At 44.4% G+C, this 20,153-nt stretch overlaps 1 protein-coding gene across 3 annotated transcripts in view; it reads left to right on the top strand.

The window, feature by feature from the left end:
- Nucleotides 1-20,153, top strand: part of myo16 (myosin XVI) — a 77,710-nt gene that overhangs the window by 41,916 nt on the left and 15,641 nt on the right. For all 3 annotated transcript variants that reach the window (XM_088414434.1, XM_088414432.1, XM_088414433.1), the window contains 9 exons: nucleotides 1,687-1,759; nucleotides 5,089-5,241; nucleotides 5,837-6,037; nucleotides 7,504-7,579; nucleotides 9,712-9,890; nucleotides 12,092-12,172; nucleotides 13,491-13,696; nucleotides 19,393-19,495; nucleotides 20,026-20,122. In XM_088414434.1, the coding sequence (XP_088270560.1) occupies nucleotides 1,687-1,759; nucleotides 5,089-5,241; nucleotides 5,837-6,037; nucleotides 7,504-7,579; nucleotides 9,712-9,890; nucleotides 12,092-12,172; nucleotides 13,491-13,696; nucleotides 19,393-19,495; nucleotides 20,026-20,122 (1,169 nt within the window). The remainder of the gene's footprint in view (nucleotides 1-1,686; nucleotides 1,760-5,088; nucleotides 5,242-5,836; nucleotides 6,038-7,503; nucleotides 7,580-9,711; nucleotides 9,891-12,091; nucleotides 12,173-13,490; nucleotides 13,697-19,392; nucleotides 19,496-20,025; nucleotides 20,123-20,153) is intronic.

Below are 20,153 nucleotides of genomic sequence, written 5' to 3' on the forward strand. Positions count from 1 at the left end.
CCCAAATATAAGACGCGCCCGTGTATAGGGCGCACCATTGATTTTGGAGTCAAATGTTTTCTTGTTTGTTGTTCTTGTTTTAATATCCATAAATTATAGATTTGTTGCACGCTAAGCGTGTTTCAGATTTCCCACATTGTGAGCGGTCAGCGAACACCTCGGCAGTGTAACGCTGATGCGCTCTATGTAGTCGTTTTTCCTTATCCTCGCAACGTGGCTATTTCACCATGAATACCATGACCTATTTTTAGTCTACTTAGTTGACTATTGAAAAACGGTTAGGAAAGTTGTCATCTTCAAAATTAAGCAACGTCTTCAAGCGTGTCGCGAGTAAGCCGGTGGTTTTTCAAAGGGACGGAGATTTCGTCTTTAAGATGTTTTAAAAATATCTGTTTTGCACACTGGCATAATGGAGGCGAAAAACGCTGCGCCTATCCCGCTTCCGTAATGAAAAGCGGACTTTGTGGTTACCGGACGGGGCCTCCTAATCACCCCTTTCGGCGTGGCTGCGGCGCACACTCACAACTCGGAGTCATAGAGTCGAACTGTAAAATCGAAAATTTAACTGGCCGTTTCCTCCTGTTGTTTAACCGCGGTAACTGAACGGCGCGCGCGGAATTAACACTGAGGTCAATGCCGTTGCCAGGTTGTTATATCACAATGCGGAGCGTGTCAATCAAGGCCCCGCCTAGCACTTTTCAACCACCTGTCATTAGCGCTTACCGGATGGGCGCCCAAGTTTCCCCAAAAAACAAGTCTAAAAGAGGGGTCGTTTTCCGTGGGCACATGAAGGTCAAGGGGCCTCGGGGAAACCTCTCGCTGCGGTGAAAAGCGCCCCGAGGCCACTGTTGACATTGCGAGTCAACCGGTGGCGTGGCGTCAAATATTTGGAATAGCACGACACGCGGGGAACGCTACGTACGCTCAAATGGAAAATGCAGAACGACGTGCTCGGGGACGCTTCCAAGGTTTAAGGGAATGTTTGGCATACCGTCCGTACACACGCACTTACGCAACGGCATATCGTGTGTCCATGAGAGCGTTTAGCCTTCTTTTTCTTATTGTGTCTTATCTTATGCGGATAATCATCTCGCGGAATGTTTTTGTCTTGTTTGCGAACACAAGGAAATAATATACTTGGAAAACAACTCACTGTGTCCACGAGCAAATGCTTTATCAAAGATGTCAATGTTCGTGTGTGTTTTTTTTTTTTTAATAATCTACGGTACTCTACAGTATGACGCGTTTTCACGAAACCAAGCTTATGTCAGCAAAAATGAAGATTGAGATATTTATACTCCAAAAACATGCATGGCAGGTGTATTGGACATATTAAATTGTCCTTAGTTGTGATTGGGTGGCTGTTGGTCCTTGTGTGCCCTGCCATTGGCTGGCAAAAATCTCTGCGTCAAAACTCTGACTGTGTGGTTGACAGATCAATCTTCCTCCAAAGGTGTCAAACGAAAAAAAAAAGTCTTCGTTATCGTTTATAAGACGGTAAAAAATGCGTTAAAGGTTTTGGCATATTCATCTTTTAACTGTGCCCTTCATCTACTTATCACTTATTTTGTAAGTACAATTTGAACCTTTTGTCTGCTGGGAAATGAAAGTGGAGCCCTCAAAGAAGGTCGTTTTTGTAGAAAAGCATGTATATTTTTTTCATTTGTGTTTTTTAATATCTTCCAGCGACCCTGCCTTTGAAATTGCCATCCTGGATGTCTTCGGTTTTGAAGAATTTCAGAGGAATGGATATGAACAGGTCAGAAAACATATACATTGCTTTTTTATGTTGTTAATATATACTATATAATTATACCTGGTAATATCTCGTCATTTGTTTTCAAATATTTCACGTATTGTCATATCTTGGCTAAAATACGAAGAGAATGACGTGGCAGAAAATGACATCCAAATTAACCTTTCACTTTCAATTGACATCAATTTTAACCTACAATAATATACCGTATAATACACGGGGAATAATATTTAGCGACATCAAGTGCATTCTTTGGCCGGTTGAAGGTTGTGACGTTGAGAACGTTCACTGTCTGACATCTGCGGAATGTAGTTTAATCATTTCCAAAGTGTGACAGTCATCAGCTGCTTTTGGAACATTTTTAGTCTCTAATTGTAACGAATCATGTGAAGCCTGCGGTTGACTTGGCTTGACTTTTGCCCGTCCTCACATGACCCGGCAACCTCAATTGACTCGGCGATTGCGTGCGCTCAGGATCGCAATGGCAACGACACACCCACATCCATGTGTAAATGATTATATTACGGTGTGTTAGGACACTGTCTGAATGGAAGCGTCTTTTTTTTTTCCCTAGACTAATTAACGCCGTGTTATGTAAAAGGTGTTACGGTAGCTGACTTACATAAAGGTGATCAAGCAAACATTCGATACTGAATTTAAGAATCAAATTCTGGCATTTTCTATTTTAGTGCAGTTTCTATTATAGTGCAGATTTTGCATCAGAGTAAAATCTCATCTTTGTAAATTCTTCATGTTTTCTTGTGTTCCTATCCGTAAGTTATACAGTGTATTTGTTGCACGTTAAGTGTGTTTTGGATTTCCCACATTGTGAGCAGACGGCGAACGCCTCGCCAGTGTAAATTTCCATGTTCTTTAACCGGTGCACACTGCTCCATACTTTGCCACATGATCCTCTCCATTTTTGTAATATTCCTGTGCGTGGGCAAGGATGGACTCGGACGGTGTTTCAGTCTGCTCGCTTCTTTTTTTTTTTTTTTTTTTTTTTTTAAATAATGCTGTGACAAACTCAGTTAACACAAGCTGCTAATCAACATCCATCCTCTAGCTCGTCCCATTACAGTAATTATTGTAAGAAAGAATACGGACGATTTAAAAAAAAAAAAGAAAAAGAATTATACACACACATGCATATAAATAATTTTGACCCTAATGTTTAGAGCACGCACCCATCCTTTTGGGCTTCATTCATGGGGAAAAAAATGTCTTGGATTTGGGGAGTTCCGCTATATGCCGTCAAGCACATCCAACACATTTGCCGTCAATTGTTTCTTTCGATCATGTGTGGAATTTGCCACACTGGCACAATGCGTTCAGCTCCATTGTCGGCGGCCCGGTGAGAGCATGGCATGTGCTCTCCGTGGCATGCATTTTGAAGAGACTGCGGCATTCGAAGCACCGACCGTAGGCATGGGATACAAGGTGGTCTGTGTGTTTACAAGACTAAGACAAGTATGAGGGAAGAAGCGTGAGACGGCCATTCAGTAGTTTCCGTTAACTTGTAAATTCATTCACGGTGTCTTGGCCCGCCGCTCTTGTGCCCTTGACTGACCTAATAATTCCCTACACAAACATTGTAAGAACTTGTTGAATATTTGTCTCTTGCTTTTTTTAGTACACAGCAAACTAGCATGGCTTGCTTCCACTCAAAACACCATTTTTTGATCAAAAAGTAGAGGGAAAGGGATTTTGTGAAAATAAATATGTCAAGCAAAGCAATTATGGCTTGTAGGACACCTCAAACAAACAACAACCTTAAATATCCAACAAAAACAAGTTGCTTCTCAAATAGTGGGGATACTGGCGATGCCCCCGGGGAAAACACTTTGTTTTTGGCATGTGAAGTGTAATAGTAATAAAATAGGATCTTTTATTTTTGTTTTGTTGTGTTTCAGGCACTTTGATGCACTTGTGTATTTTTTTTTTTCAGATTTAGACTAAGCTGTAACCCGTATAAACAGTGTAAAATGTAATGAACGTCGGTTGAAAGTTGATTTATATTGCTTTTTTCTTTTTTTTAATGTTAGCCATACCATTTTTATAGATAATAATCGTAATCATAATCAGCGCGTCGAGTGGGCACTTCCTAGGCAAAATATGATTGAGAAGCACTAAACTGGAGGGAGGAAGTCAATTGGCTATCAGCAACCATTACCCTCGTCACGTCACTAAATAAGGTCAACAAAACCGTAATCCCTTCCAGTAGACGTGTGTTTTTCCACGACTAATAAATCCTCACACCCTTAACGTATTTGTACACACATCCGTTGACTGGCACACACTTGGTCACCCTTCACACACACAGCATGATCAGGGTCATTAGTGCTCGTTAATTAAAGATTTGTGTGTGCGCGTTGTACCTGCTCAGCGCTTTGATAATGAGCTAACTCAATCAAGCACCTGCTGCGATGCAGCCTCAAATAGAGCAGGCAAACACGACGGGATGGCAGGAAAACAGGAGAGCGCTCACCGGTGTCCCTAAGTGCACTCCCGCCCTAAACGCGCGCTCCTTATCTGCGGCCCGTCCAGCCGCTGTTTGTTGTTGCATCCCTTTCCGCTCCGTTGAGTCACATGATTTGCCGTAATCGGCGTGGACGGGACGTACAGTCGGAGAGCGTGTTGTTTGTCGGAAGCGGCACGTGAGCTTGGCGGGATATGAATTGCTCCTCTAATAAAGCGCGAGATGCGCCTCACAAAAAACTTAGCAATAGGTATCACGTGCGCCATCTTTCACCCATTATAACTCGCAGTCTCAACAGGTCGGTTTTTGGTAACATAATTCCTCGTGTCGGCTGGGCTATGATATCGATATATGGATATATTGCCATACGAAGACATTCAGTTTCTAATGTATCATTTTTGAAAGGCCTTATTTTCGTTTTTTAAATGTATCCGCTCCGGATAGCTGTCATATTATGAATGGTGTTTTACACGTAAATCATTCCAATCGCTATTTTGAAAAAGAAAACTTTATGACGCGAAGACAAAATGTCATTTGTTTCAGGCATTTTAGTCATATCTTCTCCAGCGCAGCTTGTCCGTAGCAAGCTCTCCTGTCTGTGTTCCATTGCATAAGACGAACTGTCAGCTTTTGAAAAAAATTGAAAGCTTTTGGGTGCTCATCGTTATCCTTCCTGCGCGTGGCCCAGAAGCTGATGTCCATAGATGAGAAAGAACTTCTGGTGTGCCAAGAAGTTCACTTGTTTACTTTAGTCAATGACATCCCATTGGGCGCCTCTAATGCTCCAAATCAAGCAAAAGCTCCTCCGCATGCACAGTGAAGATTTCTTAAGTGTGCGTTGTGTACATTCCAGCTGTGCGTCAACATGAGCAACGAGCGACTGAGACGCTACGTCTCCGAGGTACTATTCCGCCAGGAGCAGGCGGAGTGTCTGCAGGAGGGTATCGCCATGGAGACCCCGCCGTCCCCCAGCAACCATCCATCTGCTCTGGACTTTTTTCTCCAGGTACTTTCAGTTTGGGCGGTCTTTAGTCAAGCATGTACCGTCCTACGAAATGCCCCTTTAGCCAAGTACCCCCAAACCAGATAAGCATTTTTGAAAGAAAAAAAATGCGCCCACCATGTCTGATTGAATACATTTCGCAACTACATTTCCATCAATATTGCCAAGGTGTATTTTATTCAGTAGCTCCAGGAGATAAATCACGTAATAGCCTCTGGCTCATCTGCCCAAACCGCGCTACTATCCACAATGTGCATTCGTGCAAAACTTTGGAGACCCATTGGAGAAACCCGTTGAGAACTGACTTTTTTTTAGCCTGGCCAATCTCCTGACACAATTTCCCAAAAGACCAAACCCCAAGATTTGGGATCTTTAAAGTCTTCTAAAGTGGAGCCAGAAATTTTCTGGCTTTTCTGAACACAATAATATGTCAGGGGTGTCAAACTCATTTTTATGGTGGGCCACGTTGTAGCTATAGTTTCCGTCAGAGGGCCGGAGTGACTGTCGAGTCAAATAAGTTGAATGTAAGCGGTGGATGTATGCTTAACCGTTTGAGTGATTCGAAGCGTAACGACGGCGGTGTCTTTTTGCGGAGCAGAAGCCTCAAGGACTGCTCAGCGTGTTGGACGAGGAGAGTCAGAGTCTTTGGCCGACAGAGCAGAACCTCTACAAGAGGCTGTCCGCCCAGCTGGACTCCAACCCCGCGCACGGCCTCTCCTTCTCCACCAAGGACGGCAATGGAAATCCCCCACCCAAAGATCAAGGCCCCACCTTCACGGTCCGCCACTATACCGGACAGGTCAGAAAAATGACCAGCTGGCGTGTTAGGGCTGAGGAATCGATATTGTTTTCGTGTGCGTTCTAGAATATGCTATGTCCCGCGTCAGTTGAGTAGATATGACCTTGTTGTGTATGCAATCGCCACAAAATCAAAACACGGGTACGTGAGCATGCAGTTGCTGGTTTTCCTCATGTCATCTTGGATAAAATTGAGCTTGCTAGCTAAAAGCAAATAGTACGCTCGGGGTAGCTCTCAAACCGCAAAAGGTGAAGCGCGAAGTGGCGAGGGAACACTGAACCTCTCTTTGTAACAATGTATCACCCAATATGGTGTTTTTTTCACACTTTCTGGAAAGGTATCACATCGTAAGTGGCTTTGACAGTTAGATAAGAGCTAATGGGTATTTGTCCTGCGGATGAAATCCTAATTCAACAGCAAAATCATTCTAAATGGCAAAATTGGATGCAGAGGAATACAAGCGTCTCTCCTTTTTAATCCTAATGAATCAAGTAATATGAGTTGTATACATGTCATTCATTTAAGAAAAAGGTGAAATACGGTGCATGCTACCTTTGGCAATCATCATTCTTTTATCGTAGCGTCCTTTCATCTCTAATGCAAAACTGTTTGAAAGCAAGTCTTTTTGTGTCCCATTGACCCAGCCACGCTTTATATGGACATAATGAGGAGGCGGCATTTCATGCCAAACATAATGTGTTCCATTAGTTGTCTGTATTATAAAGGATATGAATAGATTTTTTTTATATATAAATAAATAAATAAATGTTTTCTCTTTTTATACTAAAGTACACTAAGAACATTTTTAATTATTGTGTTTTTAGGACTATAAGGTGCACCAACTTGGAAGATATACTTAGAAGATATAGGTCTGAACAAATTGGTACCGTTTTTCTCCGATTACAAGTCGAACTCGCTTATAAGTCAACCCCCCCTTTTTTTTAACTTCAACTTGGGTGAATTTTAGTGGTTACATAGATCATGGCTTGTCCAAATATAACACAAATTGAGGTCAGATATTTTTGATTTGCTGATCATCTTACTTGGGATATTTTCCCAAGCTTTTTTTACCCAAGTGACGATGCGGAGCGTTGCCCTTCGCGGTTTCTTCCCCCACCCACCAGCCGGCGTCCATGGCCGGCTTGTTCAAGCACACGTCCGAGGGCTGAAGGGGGTCAAGCTATCTTTCTTTTTTTCAAATAAAACGAGTCACGCAGCCTTGTCTTGACAAAAAAGAGGCAATTAACTCCGCTTGATTACAACGTGGATTTTTGATCAAGTTAAAGCATTTTAAGTGCGCCCAACAGCTTGAAAAACACGGCACAATTTATTTTGCTTTTGTTTTTACCCGTGTGGAGCCCCCAGATGTGATGTTTTTAAAACATCCTCTCCAATTGAGGGGAAAAAAAGAGAAGACAATCCAATTCTGTGTTGTTGTCGCCGTTTGATTGTATTTTTTTTTCCAGATTGCGTATGACCTCACAGGATCACTCGTCAAAAACAAGGACTCCCTTCCTCAGAACATCTTGTTTACGCTCAAGTGTGAGTACCCGCCGAGCAGCGCGCGTATGAGCACATTGTTGCGTCAGCGCATACTTGATCACAAAGATCCACTCATGTCTAAAGCAACAGCGCTCCAAAACACTGTGTCTCAGTGTGTGTGTGTGTGTGTGTGTGTGTGTGTGTGTGTGACGACGTACGCTGCAGACGGCAGCGCGTGTGCGCGCACGTATTGTCGAGGAAGGTGCCAGATGTGAGGTGTCTTTGCTGCGAGGACACAGACGAGGCGTTGTGCGACCGCCAGGCTCGCTTGTGCGCTCGGCAGCCTAATTGCTTCAATTTCCATGATGCGGCTAATCTTCTAAAGGGCCGGCCTTCATTCACACTTGGCCCTTGTCCTCCTCGCGCCGACCCAGGCGGGCGCAGCCGTTCCGATGGCAAACAGACCGCCTTAACACAATGCAGAGGTTACATCGGGACGTTATTTTCTCTTCGTTTCGGGCCAGGTCGAAAATGAGAAACAGTCATCTTTGGGATTAAGTTTGGGCCTTTCACAAAGACTGCAGTGTCATGACAATGAGTTGTGGCGTTCAAACTGGGGATTCTCATACATTTTGGAGTCAGAAAGCAAAAACAAAAAAAAATCATTTAAGGCAAACATAAGTTTTCTTTTATTCACAGATTGAATTTGACAAGTACGTTTCTTACTTTTCAGCTATACTGAACTTACGTTTTTTGCTGTTCCGACATTCGTCATAGCCCCGCCCCCTTTCCCTTATTATCGGTCCGTCATTTTTTTCAAGCCTTACCAAAGTTTAATCGTCGCTCCGTCAGTTCGTCTGTGTATTTTTGCCCAACCTCCCGTCACCACTAGAGGGGGACATTTATTTTTTTTTCTGGTCCGTCATTCGTCAGGCGCTAGTCTACTTCTGTCTGCACTCATACAAATTATTTTTTTCTGTCGTAGTGCTAACACTTAAAGTTAACACCATGTCTGTAGTTCTAGAGGTACACTGCAATTGAAACGCAACACAGTAATAAAAGTAAATAAGTAAGTATAGCTCTAGATTCATATTTTGATGATGATACTGAGCATTTAAGCAGCGAACCAAAACCGACCCGTTTACAGCCAACATCAGCAGATTTGTCAGGTACCGACTTTTTGGCTTCCAGCCACCCATAGTGTTTTTATTTGTTATTATTTGGATGACATGCAAAGCAGTAATCTTGGTTGGGGGACTGACCAAGTACAACCTTGCGATGCCAAGCATGGCGCCATGACTCAAAGTTGGATTTAAAAAAAACTGAGAAGCCCGCCTTCCCTCGCGGTGGGCCGGGCTTATTTGGAATGCGGCCTGCGGCTCTCTCTCTAAGCCTTTAAGCTTTTCAAAGTTGATGAGATCTATCTAAGTGATTGCTTGAAATGAAAAGACAATTAGCCCTGAAGTGCTCTGTAATTAAGTTTTTAAATATCTTACATGATTGTGTTTTTTTCTACGCTCATCAAATTATCTCCCTCAGCCACTTTGTTGCGCGAGTCTTCCGCTGTTACTTGACTAACATTTTTCAAAACGCCAAAGCTAATATGCCCAACTAAAGTTTTTCTGGGGTATACCGTAATTCCCCAAATATGCAGCCATGAGTAGGACACACCCTTAATTTCAGGGTCAAATTCTGGTATATTCTATTTTACAGCATATAAGATGCACCCCCACTACTGAATATCATAGGATTTCATGGGAATATCATTAAACGGCCCGCAGGCCATATGTTTGACACCGCTGCTGTAACCTGTATGACCCCCATCAAAAATCCAATTTACATTTCCCGAAAGTAGATTTTTATTGCTTTTTTCTTTTGTTAGTATTAAAAAGGTCTACAATTTTTATCGCTAATGAGCAACGAGTGCGGGGCGCAAAATGTTTTCTATTTCCGGGGAGGGGGGGGGGGGGCTGTGGAGAAAATAATGGCCTAAGCCAACATTTAGATGTTTGTAATGTCATGAAAGGCGTTGTTGTAAACAATCCCATGTGCCCCCTAATTGTTGACATGGGGCCCTCCTCTCCCGTAGCTACCCCGCTTTGATTCCTCTGCCATCCGCCCCCCGCTCTCCACCAATGCGCTTGCTTCTTTTCACGCTTGTTTTTCTTGCCTGTGTGCTTTGCGCCCCGCAGCCAGCGAGAGCGCGCTGCTGCGACGGCTCTTCCTGGCCAAGTTGACTCAGACCGGCTCCCTGGTCCCGGCGGCCCGCGGCCGGCTCGGGCTTAGGGCTTCCAAAGCCGCGCTGCTCAGCGGGACGCCCCCGGGCCATTTGGCTAGCGTTCCGCCCCAACCCCACCGTGATCTCACCAAGGTATGCTGTGCCGCCGCTCACTTGCGTCGCCAGCGTCCCCAAACACATTTCCGTCGGCGTGGATGCCGCAGCCCGTCAAGTGTTTTGATGCCCGGGCCTTCATTGATGAGCGTTACAAAGAGCTCGTTAATAATTCGTGGTATTTTTAGAAAGAAACAAGACGGTCTCATTTCAACTCGTTCCCACCACAGGCCGTTTTCGAACCGCTGGGAATTTGATTTGTTTGTAGGTTCCGAAGACACTAACAAAAAAGCCTGACGACCATGTGCACATGCAAACACACACGCACTTTTTTTTTTTTTCATCATAATGGAGACATCCCATTGAGGTAGTGCATTTTCTAGCCCAAAGATTGCCTACCACTAACTCTCGGCCCTCAGGTGAGGAACTCCAGTCCTGGAGGACCGGTATCCTGCATAAGAAAAACCGAATAGATAACCGGCCCTTGAGGACACCTTCTCTAAAAGCTTGTCTTGACCCTCAAAAAGAGGTCTGAAATTGTGGGTTCCCAACACAGGCAAGAGGTCACCATAAACACAGTAAAGTTATTGTTGCCGTTGAAAGGATTCATGCAAAAATCGGGGAAAATGCATGATAAAACTTTGGGTATTACATTTCTCTTAAATTGACAATATTTCCTATTTTCAATGGAAGTAAATGAGCCCGACAAGGGCTAAATTTGACACCTCAAGCGCGTAGCTCTCGACCTTCCGTTTGCACGCATTTAAATGGACGGCAGCGTGAAATAGTGAAAGAAAAAACACTAGAAGGCTAAAATATTGCATGACGACAATATTTTAGCCCCCTAGTGTTTTTTTTTGTATGCTTTTCTTTTGATATCACATATCAAAAAGACCGAGATGGGTCAAAAATTCCCTCAGGGTTAAAGGAAATGTATTCGTAGGAAATGTAATTTTTAGTATATAGCTTCAAATTGAACGGCCGGCCTCCAATAGCCCTCAGGCCAGAGTTTGCACATCCTGCATTAACTTTTCCCACGGCATTCAATCTTAGCAAAAATCGTCTTTTAACAAATCATGCGGTGCATTCAGTCCGTCAAACCCTTTTTTTTTCTCCCTGTTTTTATTTCATAAGTTTTGTTGTTTTGGAAAGCTCATTTCCCCCATGCACATGTGACTGAAGACACTTCCTACTCATGTAACCTCCTGGGGGTCGGTCGGGCCTTCTGTCTCTGCGCCTCATTAGCCATTTAGAACACGGGTTTACATAAGGACGTTTCCGACGGCCGACGCCGTCCCTCCAGCCTCGTAGGGTAACAGCAGGTAACGAACGCGGCCGCGGTGGCCACGCTAAGAAACTAAGAAACGCGATAAATGCCATGTCTCCAGTCAGACTTGCCAGCATGTGAAACTCATTCAGCCAATTACTATGGCTTTATAAAGGCCCATCTTCCAACGGGAGGTCCTTAAAAGCCACACGGTCTGATATGAGAACATTACCTGAGCATATCGTGACATTAGTGTTATAGTTTGAGTGTTTTCGGAAAGGGCAAACCACCACGCGGGAAGGTCTGAGTCTTAATTTCAATCCTGAACCTCAGAAATGAGACACACAACTGGACCAAATATTCCCCTGCTACAAAAATACCATAAACATCACATCTCCTTTCGCATTCTTCCTTTCGAGACGTTTTGCAAAGGAGCCTTAGAAACTCATCGAAATTTAAGAGGAGCGCTGGCCATCACTCTGTTCATAAAAGAAAAAAAACAAACAAACAACAGACTAACAGAACAAACACTGTTTGTATGTTCTCCTCGCGAGAAAAAGAACCTAGTTGTCTTCCTTCCCGTTTGTTGTCTCTTAAATGTTCTAGGTTGTCTGAAACGAACGCAAACACGAGAGGGAACTACATTAATAATGACGGACTAAACACAATTGTAGATTAGGTACGCGAAAAGGCAATCCGCTGATCACATCCTTTGTAGCTCTCAAATGTTCACACCAAATTAGTTTCAAATTAACAAGCTGGCCATGAGTGACATCATTCGTAGTCACTGGCAGACAAAAATTTTACATGATGAGAATTTTTTTCGCTTTCAAGGAAAGAGTTAATAGACCACTGGGGTTGCCAGGGCAACCAGGGATCTTCTTCTCATCACACTGCATTCAAATGCTTGATTTTGATGTGCTTCGATGATACTCAAGTATCTTTTTCTTTGACTTTGTTTCAACACCATCAGATCTTAAAGAAGAAAGGCTCCAGCTCCTTCCTACAACGACTAGAACGTTGCGGGCCCACCACTGTGGCGGCCCAGCTCAGGGTAACCGCGTGCACCTCCTCACTCACAGCAACAAACAATATCGACTTTTTCACCACATTTTACCTTCCACCCAGCAAATTTTAAACTACCAAAATACTAAAATGTGCACTTGATGAGTATGTTTGCTTGTCTTTCTTTCTTTCTTTCTTTCTTTCTTTCTTTCTTTCTTTCTTTCTTTCTTTCTTTCTTTCTTTCTTTCTTTCTTTCTTCAAGCCTAGTTAATGACATATTATTAATGAATATGTAGCAGAAAATCAGAAAAGTAAAGGTTTACTTTTCAAGAATTTTGAAGCCCAAATGTCCTCCGATTCTCAGATGACAGTAATGTCATGACATCAAATGACCGCCAGTGCAATGTTTTATTTTTTTTCCTATTATTCAGAATAATCGTCAGTGCGGGGAATGCGATGGTCATACTCGAAAGACTTGGAATAAAAGGGTAGTACGACTATATAAAGCAACATTTATATTAGTAGAGAGAGGGAAGCGCGATGGCCGGCGATGATGTAAGTCCGCAGAATGCGGCCTGCGCTTTGAATGAGGCCAGTGTGTTTCGCAATCACAGTGGCCTTGTGGGCGCGTGGTCCAAGAGTCCCTCGGGGTGTGGAGGGGGGGGCTGCAGAGAGAAGCTTGAAGAATGATGCTGCAGCACGCTTGAAGCTCTCCTCATGAATGAATGAACAATGGACAGCCAGCGCCGTGTGACGCGCATCCCGCAAATCCGGCGCGTACGCACGTATTGGGCCATGTGACGGCCGCCGATGACGCTCGGAGTCGGGGGGCGGGATAAGTGAGCTATGTGGAGCATGAGGCTGACGTTTGGGGAGTGGCCAAGCATGCAGTTGTTTTTGCGTGGGTTCAAGTCGGCGTGACTGCAAAGTGCTATTGCAGCAACACTAGGGGATAAAAAAAAAGACTGGGGCATTTCAATCAAATCAATTTCTTCTGAGTACAAAATCACCCTGGTACATGTTGCCAATACACTTCACATGACAGTACAATTAAAAAACACTTTGCAGAAAAATCAAATACTGTACATACAGGTAGAAAGACAAAACTAATATGACTTACCCTAATTCTTAGTTAATACTTCCTATACATAGTGTGTGTGTGCGTGCGTGTTTTGGGGGTAATCCTTTGAGCTACACAACCCAAAGACCTCAGAAAACTTTGGTCTCTGCTGTTTCAAACCAAGTACAGACCTTGCGAAACAGAACACCTCGCAGGTCACCGGCATTCACAAGCCTGTCTTGTTATTTTCACTGTAAAACATTCAGCGGCCACCTTCTGATTCTTCCCCTTTGCTCTTTTTCCGCAGAACTCTCTGTCAGAGGTAATCGGGAAGCTGCAGGCCTGCACGGCCCACTTTGTGGAGTGCGTGCGCCCCAACGCCGGCGCTCAGGCCGACACCTTCGACAGCTCCCTCGTGTCCGCCCGCTTGCGCCACCTTGCCGTGCTCCACATGGTGCGCGCTATCCGTTATGGCTACCCCGTGCGCCTGCCCTTTGCCGGCTTCCTCAGCAGGTCAGTCTGTCAATGTGTTTGCTTATTTTCCTGGCAACATTAACCCCTGGGTGTCCGTGGATTTTTCACTAACCTGGCCTTGTTATCACGCAACTTGGGCTGACTTTCAAAAGGTTCACAAGGTCAACCCGTTTCAATCCCTGAAAATGGTCAGATCATTTTATTCAATGGACCGTGACACATTATGAAAAGGGAAAGACGGCTTGACTTGTCCCCTTCAGCCCTTGTACCAGCTGACATATATTTTGGCAGATGGGCGGCGGCAAAGGTCAACCTTCCGTGTAAAAGTTTGGTAAATGTGTCCTTTTAACAATAATAACCAGTCTTCCGCCACGCCACTCGCTTGAAATGGTGAATTTCCCACCCCCGCGCTTCTTAGCGCTCCACGCGGTCGATCGGTTTAATTGGAGTGAGAATTATGTTGCAAACATCCCTTGTAAGGTGCGTCTGGACCCAAGACGTTTGAGGAGCCGCTGTGGGTGATGTCATCTGTTCTCGCTGGCAGATAAGCATCCACAAGTCAGCGCAACCTTCCTTGTTGTTGTTGGAAGCACAATATGACCCGGAAAAGGCTGACTTTAAGGAGGATGATGGGAGTCCATTGCAGCTAATGAATGCCACTATCACATTTCTCATGTCAGCGTGACACCGGGCGTATTAAGCAGCAGAGTGATTTGCGCGCTAGGTCTCCGTGTCCCGCTACTTCAATTTGACGTCATTAGTACACCTCTTTTCTTAAGTGCGTCGCGGCTCTCGCCGTTTTGCTTCGGCGTGTTCTTCTTTGCTTCGCTATTCGGCGGAGAGGATGTTTCTCGAGCAAATCTCGTAGGAATTTGACTCGACATCCCTCCTTGTTCTTCGCGTTCTTACAAACAAGTGGGGAACTTTTGGCTTTTTCTCTCTCTCTTTTTGGCTCTGTCACTCGGAGTCTCTCATCCCTTGTTATTGTCTGCTTTAGAAAGTGAAGGGATTAACATGGACATTCCTGCCACATTATAAAAGAGGACAAAGCTGATCACATGACCCGTCCTCGCCAAAAACTTTCCACTACCCCACACTGTAAACATCGCATCTCCTGCTCCTACGTTCACTAAAATGTTGTCAGGCTTTCTGTTGTGACTCAAATGGAGAAGAAAGGGTAGCCAGATGTTTGTAATCTTATATATGTGGGTTTTAATTAGAAATAGAAATAGAAGATATCCGTTTGTTTAAGTTTGTTTTATTTTGAAGTTGGCAAAAAAAAGTGGTTTCACTTATTTAGCGCTTTTCTACCTCAGGTACTTGAGGTACCTTCACCGTATTTTTCTGAGCACAAGTCGATCTCGCTTATAAGTGGAGCCCCGCCTTTTTACTGCAGTTTTTACTGCAATTTGGATGTATTTGACCAAAACTGCATATAAGTCTACTCCCGGAGACTTACCCCAGTGTCAGTGTCTTGCTCATGGTCCCAGCGGTCGGGGATCGAACTTTCAACCACCATCAAATATAAAAAAAAAAACAAAAAAAAAACATCCCATATTTTAAACATTCTCCCGTACATGCAAATTAAATGAGCCAGGTGGGGTTCTCTCCTCTTCTGCTTGACGGTGAATGTGAATTGAAGGTGAACTCGCACCTTTTTTTCATCCACCAATCCACCAAGCATGTCCAGCCCAAACCGACATTCGGTTTACAGATGAAGTCTCAAGGAAGCTGGCACAGTTGAACACAAACAGGACCGTCGACAAACCATTTGGGGCCATCGGCGGACGCTTGATACCTTTAGCGATCCCATTTGATTACTTGAACCACAAAATTGGCAATCTGCTTATTTCACGCCTTAGGGGAAGAAATCCTAACAAAGGCTTTCCCATAATAAAAAGACTTATTCAGAATGGACACCTCGTGCTCGAAGCAGTTGGGTAAATGAAGAAATCTAATCTTTCAAAATGTGACGCAACGTGTTTACTGGAATAAAAATGCAACTTTTATGTGGTGTGATTCACGCTAATCACTGATCTTGAGATTAGGCTTTGTTTTTGTTTCTTGTGTTTTGTGTGAAAACATTCTGACCTTTTTGGGCGCAACTAATGCATACAATGGAAATGGACTCCCCCCACCTTCACCTTCCTGACGCTTCCTTCTCCAGTCTCCCAAAGGACACCGTTTCTTATTTTTTGCCCTACTACTGATTTAATCCCTTTTTCCATTTGTCCTCTATTTATGATCGGGTTCTGGACCTCGGCCAAATCATATGACGGCGCAATCAGTCAGCCATTAATATCGAGTTTTGCTTTGTTCTTCTTAACACAAAATGAACCACACAGTTCAAAGCTCTGCTCTACAATCAAGTCTGGACTCTCAAAAAAAGCTCTGAACTTGTGGGGTCCACCAAAATGGTCCCCACAAAGTCAGTGAAAGCTGGTATTGGGTCCCCATCCTGTGGCAAAAACCAAGGACACACACACAAAGACACACTGCGACCATGCAGGCCACTTCCCTAAAGTCCTACAGGCTGTATAAAGAGAATTGCATTAGTGTCCCGGAGATTTATGAGGAAATCTATTTTACCATTGCTTTTATTTGCCTTTTATGATACTCTCTGTTTTGTGGCCAGATTTATTCCCTGACAGTTTGCACGAGGTCAAATACCGTCTGCGTTTTGTGTCACTCGTGTAAATCCCCAGCCCTCTTTTGCGTGTCTGCCTTTCTTCACGGCGCACTTCAGACGAGTTCATGGCACGGCGACTGGGTCGTGACAAGTGCTGCTGGCTGGCAGATAAACACGCGTTATGGAGCGCGTGTGGCTTAGTTGCAGGGATTTTGTGAGAACCAAACCTCCACTTGAGGCGAGACCTCATCCCGGGACCGCAGAGGGCACCCCGCCCTTATCTGACGAGGACCACGGTCTCGTATTTGGAGGTGCTGAAGATGGGCACTTCTCAGCATTCTTTGCTTATTGTGCGCTCTTGCCCATGCAGATGAAAATGGCTTCAAGTGCGCTTGCGACGGCAGGAGCCTCCCCAACAGCTCTCCCTACGACCTGTGCAAGTGTTAGTTTTTGGGGTGTCAGCACAAAAAATTTAATTGTGCCCCATTTGAGTTGCCGTTGATAAGATTCATGCAAAAATCGGGGGAAATGCATGATAAAACATCGGGATTTCGATATGTACAAAATTGACCTTATTTCCAATGTTTAATGGCAGTAAATGAGCCCAACATGGGCTAAATTTGACCTCTCAACTTCCAATTTGCAAACATATAGAAGCAATGTCAGCATGGCATATCGAAAGTCGTCATGTTTTCACAATCCAGGCAATATTTGAGCCTCCTCGTGGCTTTTTAGTATGCTTTTAATGAATATCACACATCTGAAAGATCAAAAAGCGCGAGCTGGGCCAAAATTTCCCCCAGAGTTTAAAGAAGCCCAAAACGAAATTGTGCAAGTTTGGGGGCATGATTTGGATTCAGCCCCTTCTGTGACGTTGGAGTACGGAGGGACCGTTTGTGGTTTTCTTTTCCCAATCGTTGCGGCTTTACACAGATCTTTTGTGTTTTATTGCTCTATAGGGGGACAGCGGGCGCTGTCTGCTGAACTGGTATTTCCATACAGGAAAAGGGTTAGACAGAGTTCAGACGCAAATCAAGCGCACCCACGCTTGCTCGCGATTGACAACAAACGATTTACATTCACAGCCATCTGCTTGTTAAATTTACCCGGATTGATGCCGACGCGACATCATCATCTCTGCTTCTACGACCGATAGCAGCGCCGTGATGACGCGAAAGCTCGGTCGCCATCAGGACATTCCACTTGACTTTTAATTCTTCATTTGCTTCCAACTCAGCGGGAATGCGCAGAAATAGGGAATGGCCGTTTCTCTTCCAAGCCCGGATGAGTCTGGCTTTGAAGAACGTGACTGAACTCAATCTAGTACCTTTGGGATGAATTTAAAAGGAGACCGTCAAGAACCATTACCACAGAAAATCTTGTAAAAAGGGTTCCCAAGAAGCTCTTCTAGGGTAGATGCACTGGGGGTGACCCTGAACTGTTAACAAAGAGGCTGTCACTGTGGTTAGGAAAAAAAAAAAAAAGCGGCATTGGGAAGACCCTAGCGCTCTGTATTATATCAGGCATGCCTGATCCCTTCTCAGATTTCTGTTTTCATTTAGTGGCCCCTAGAATAGGGGTCCCCAAACGTTTTGCCAATGCTTGTGGACCTGCGGTTAGGGTTAGGGTGAAAACACTACAGCGACACATTAGGCAAATAAAGTCATGATGCTTTGCACCCCCCCCCCCTCCTCAAAACGCAACTTCAGAAAAGTACTCAATGTTGATCAAAAACAGTCGTGCTTGTCTAACAAAGTTCTGTCTCATTTTAAGACTTGCAGGTACTTGCTGTACATCATACAGCAGTGCTTCTCAATTATATTTTGCCAAGCCCCCTAGCAAAGAGAAAACATTTCGCCCCCCCCACTCCACACGCTGACTATAAATAAGAACATTATCCCTAAAAGTTGTATTGTAAAGGTATAGAGAAACCTGTGTTTTTTTTTACAGTAACAAAAGAAAAAGAGCAATACAAATCAACTTTCAAGTTTTTGGTAACCCCCACTTGTGTGTGAATGGCTCGCTGAGTGAAGAGGGTTAGCAAGTCAGCGTGTCCTTATCTTGATGTTGAGTGGCTGGACTGGTAACGTGGCCTTTGCTAATCCCACTGATTTATTTGCTCTGCGTTCCTTTGAGCTGCTTCCAAAAACAAATGTGTGTTGCTTCACATCTGTTGAGTTGGCTCGCTAATATTTATTCCGTACATTTCGGAGTAGGCCGCTACTCTTTTCTCACATTTTGAACCCTGCGGCTTATAGTCTACTGCGGCTCATCTTTTTTTTTTTTTTTTTTTACGAGCCACCAGGGGGCAGTCCCCTGCTAAGAGAGATCTCCACACTATCCAAATATTGATTTTGAGTTTGAGCCCTCTTTGATTCATTACCAGGAGGAACTTTCCACATGAAACCCACCAGGCGTGGTATTGTTGTGTTGGTGCCGTATTCTAACAATTCGAGTTTGTCAGTGTTTTGTTGAAGAAATGTTAGTGCTGCTCTTATTTCCAAACGTGACACAATGTGGTGTGTTTAATGATCCATTGGGATTCATTGTCTAGTATGGCATTTCAGGTTGTGTGTGTGTGTGTGTGTGTGTGTGTGTGTGTGTGTGTGTGTGTGTGTGTGTGTTTTTAGCTAGCCACTAGTGAGTGATCCCTGGTAAGCACTATCCAAGTATTGATTTTGAATTTGAACAGCTATTTAACTCACCACCAGGGGGAACACGCCACTTGTTAACACACCAGGTATGCTACTGTTGTGTTGGTGCAGTATTAAAAACAATCCCGATGTTATACAACCTGCGGTTCGTAGTCCAGTGCGCCCTATACATTCCAAAAAAGAAAACAAAACCAGTTGGGGATTTAGTCCGAAAAATATGGGACATTATTCTAACATGACAACCATGACACATTTTTAGCATAGAACATCTCAGTTTGTGGAAGTAGCTCCAATTGCCCCGGGCAACCACAACAGGAACAGATGCTGTTTTGCTAGTCTTTGACACCCCTCCGACCTTTGAACCTATTGTTTCTCTCCCAACTAAAGCCCCTTCTTCAACTTGAGCACTTTCTTCTCTCCTCTGATGTTTTCTTTGTCTTTGTGCGTCTCAGATACAAAGACCTGGTTGTGCCGACGTTGGGCGACAAGAGGAAATTGTCGGCGGAGGAGAAGTGTCGCTGTGTGCTGCAGCACACCAAGCTGCAGGGCTGGCAGGTGTGCGGCCTTTTCTCGCTTCCCATCGCTAACAAAAGATTTTGCCAAATGACTTAATCCGCTGACCCCCCCCCCCCCCCCACCCCCCACCCAGCTTGTCAAAGATTCCTTGGAATCTTCGTCAACACGTTCCAGCTGTCCCACCTCATCATCATTCTTCCCTCGTAGCGCCCGCCCTGCCTCCGCTTGGTCCCGTCTGCCAGACTGCTGTTGTGTCTGAGCGGGTGACCTCAAGGGGTCACATCGGCTGCCGCCGCGCAAACTCTTTTCCGCAATGTTGGCTTTTTGGACGTTCCTTCTACAAGGAGCTTCTGGAAGGATGTCACTCACCCCGTCACCCACTTGTCCCCTCCCAAACACCGCCGTCACTCCTTCCCTTTTTTTTTTTTAAATGCAGGAATTGAATAACGTGTCGACAGCCCACACCCAGTCATCTGTCATATAGCCTTGCTCTCCCATGGTCTCACAGGTTGCTCGGCTCTCATCAGCGTAACTTTCTCATCATTTGTGTGTGTGTGTGTTTTGTTTAGATGGGCAGCAGTAAAGTGTTTCTCAAATACTGGCAGGCCGATCAGCTCAACGACCGCTGCTATCAGCTGCGGAGAAAGATCATAACCTGCCAGAAAGGTAAAGAAAGAACTCAATGACCTTTTTTTTT

This window comes from Hippichthys cyanospilos, chromosome 5 (genome assembly GCF_059441005.1).
Source record: "Hippichthys cyanospilos isolate Australia breed blue-spotted pipefish chromosome 5, RoL_Hcya_1.0, whole genome shotgun sequence".
Lineage (NCBI taxonomy): Eukaryota > Metazoa > Chordata > Actinopteri > Syngnathiformes > Syngnathidae > Hippichthys > Hippichthys cyanospilos.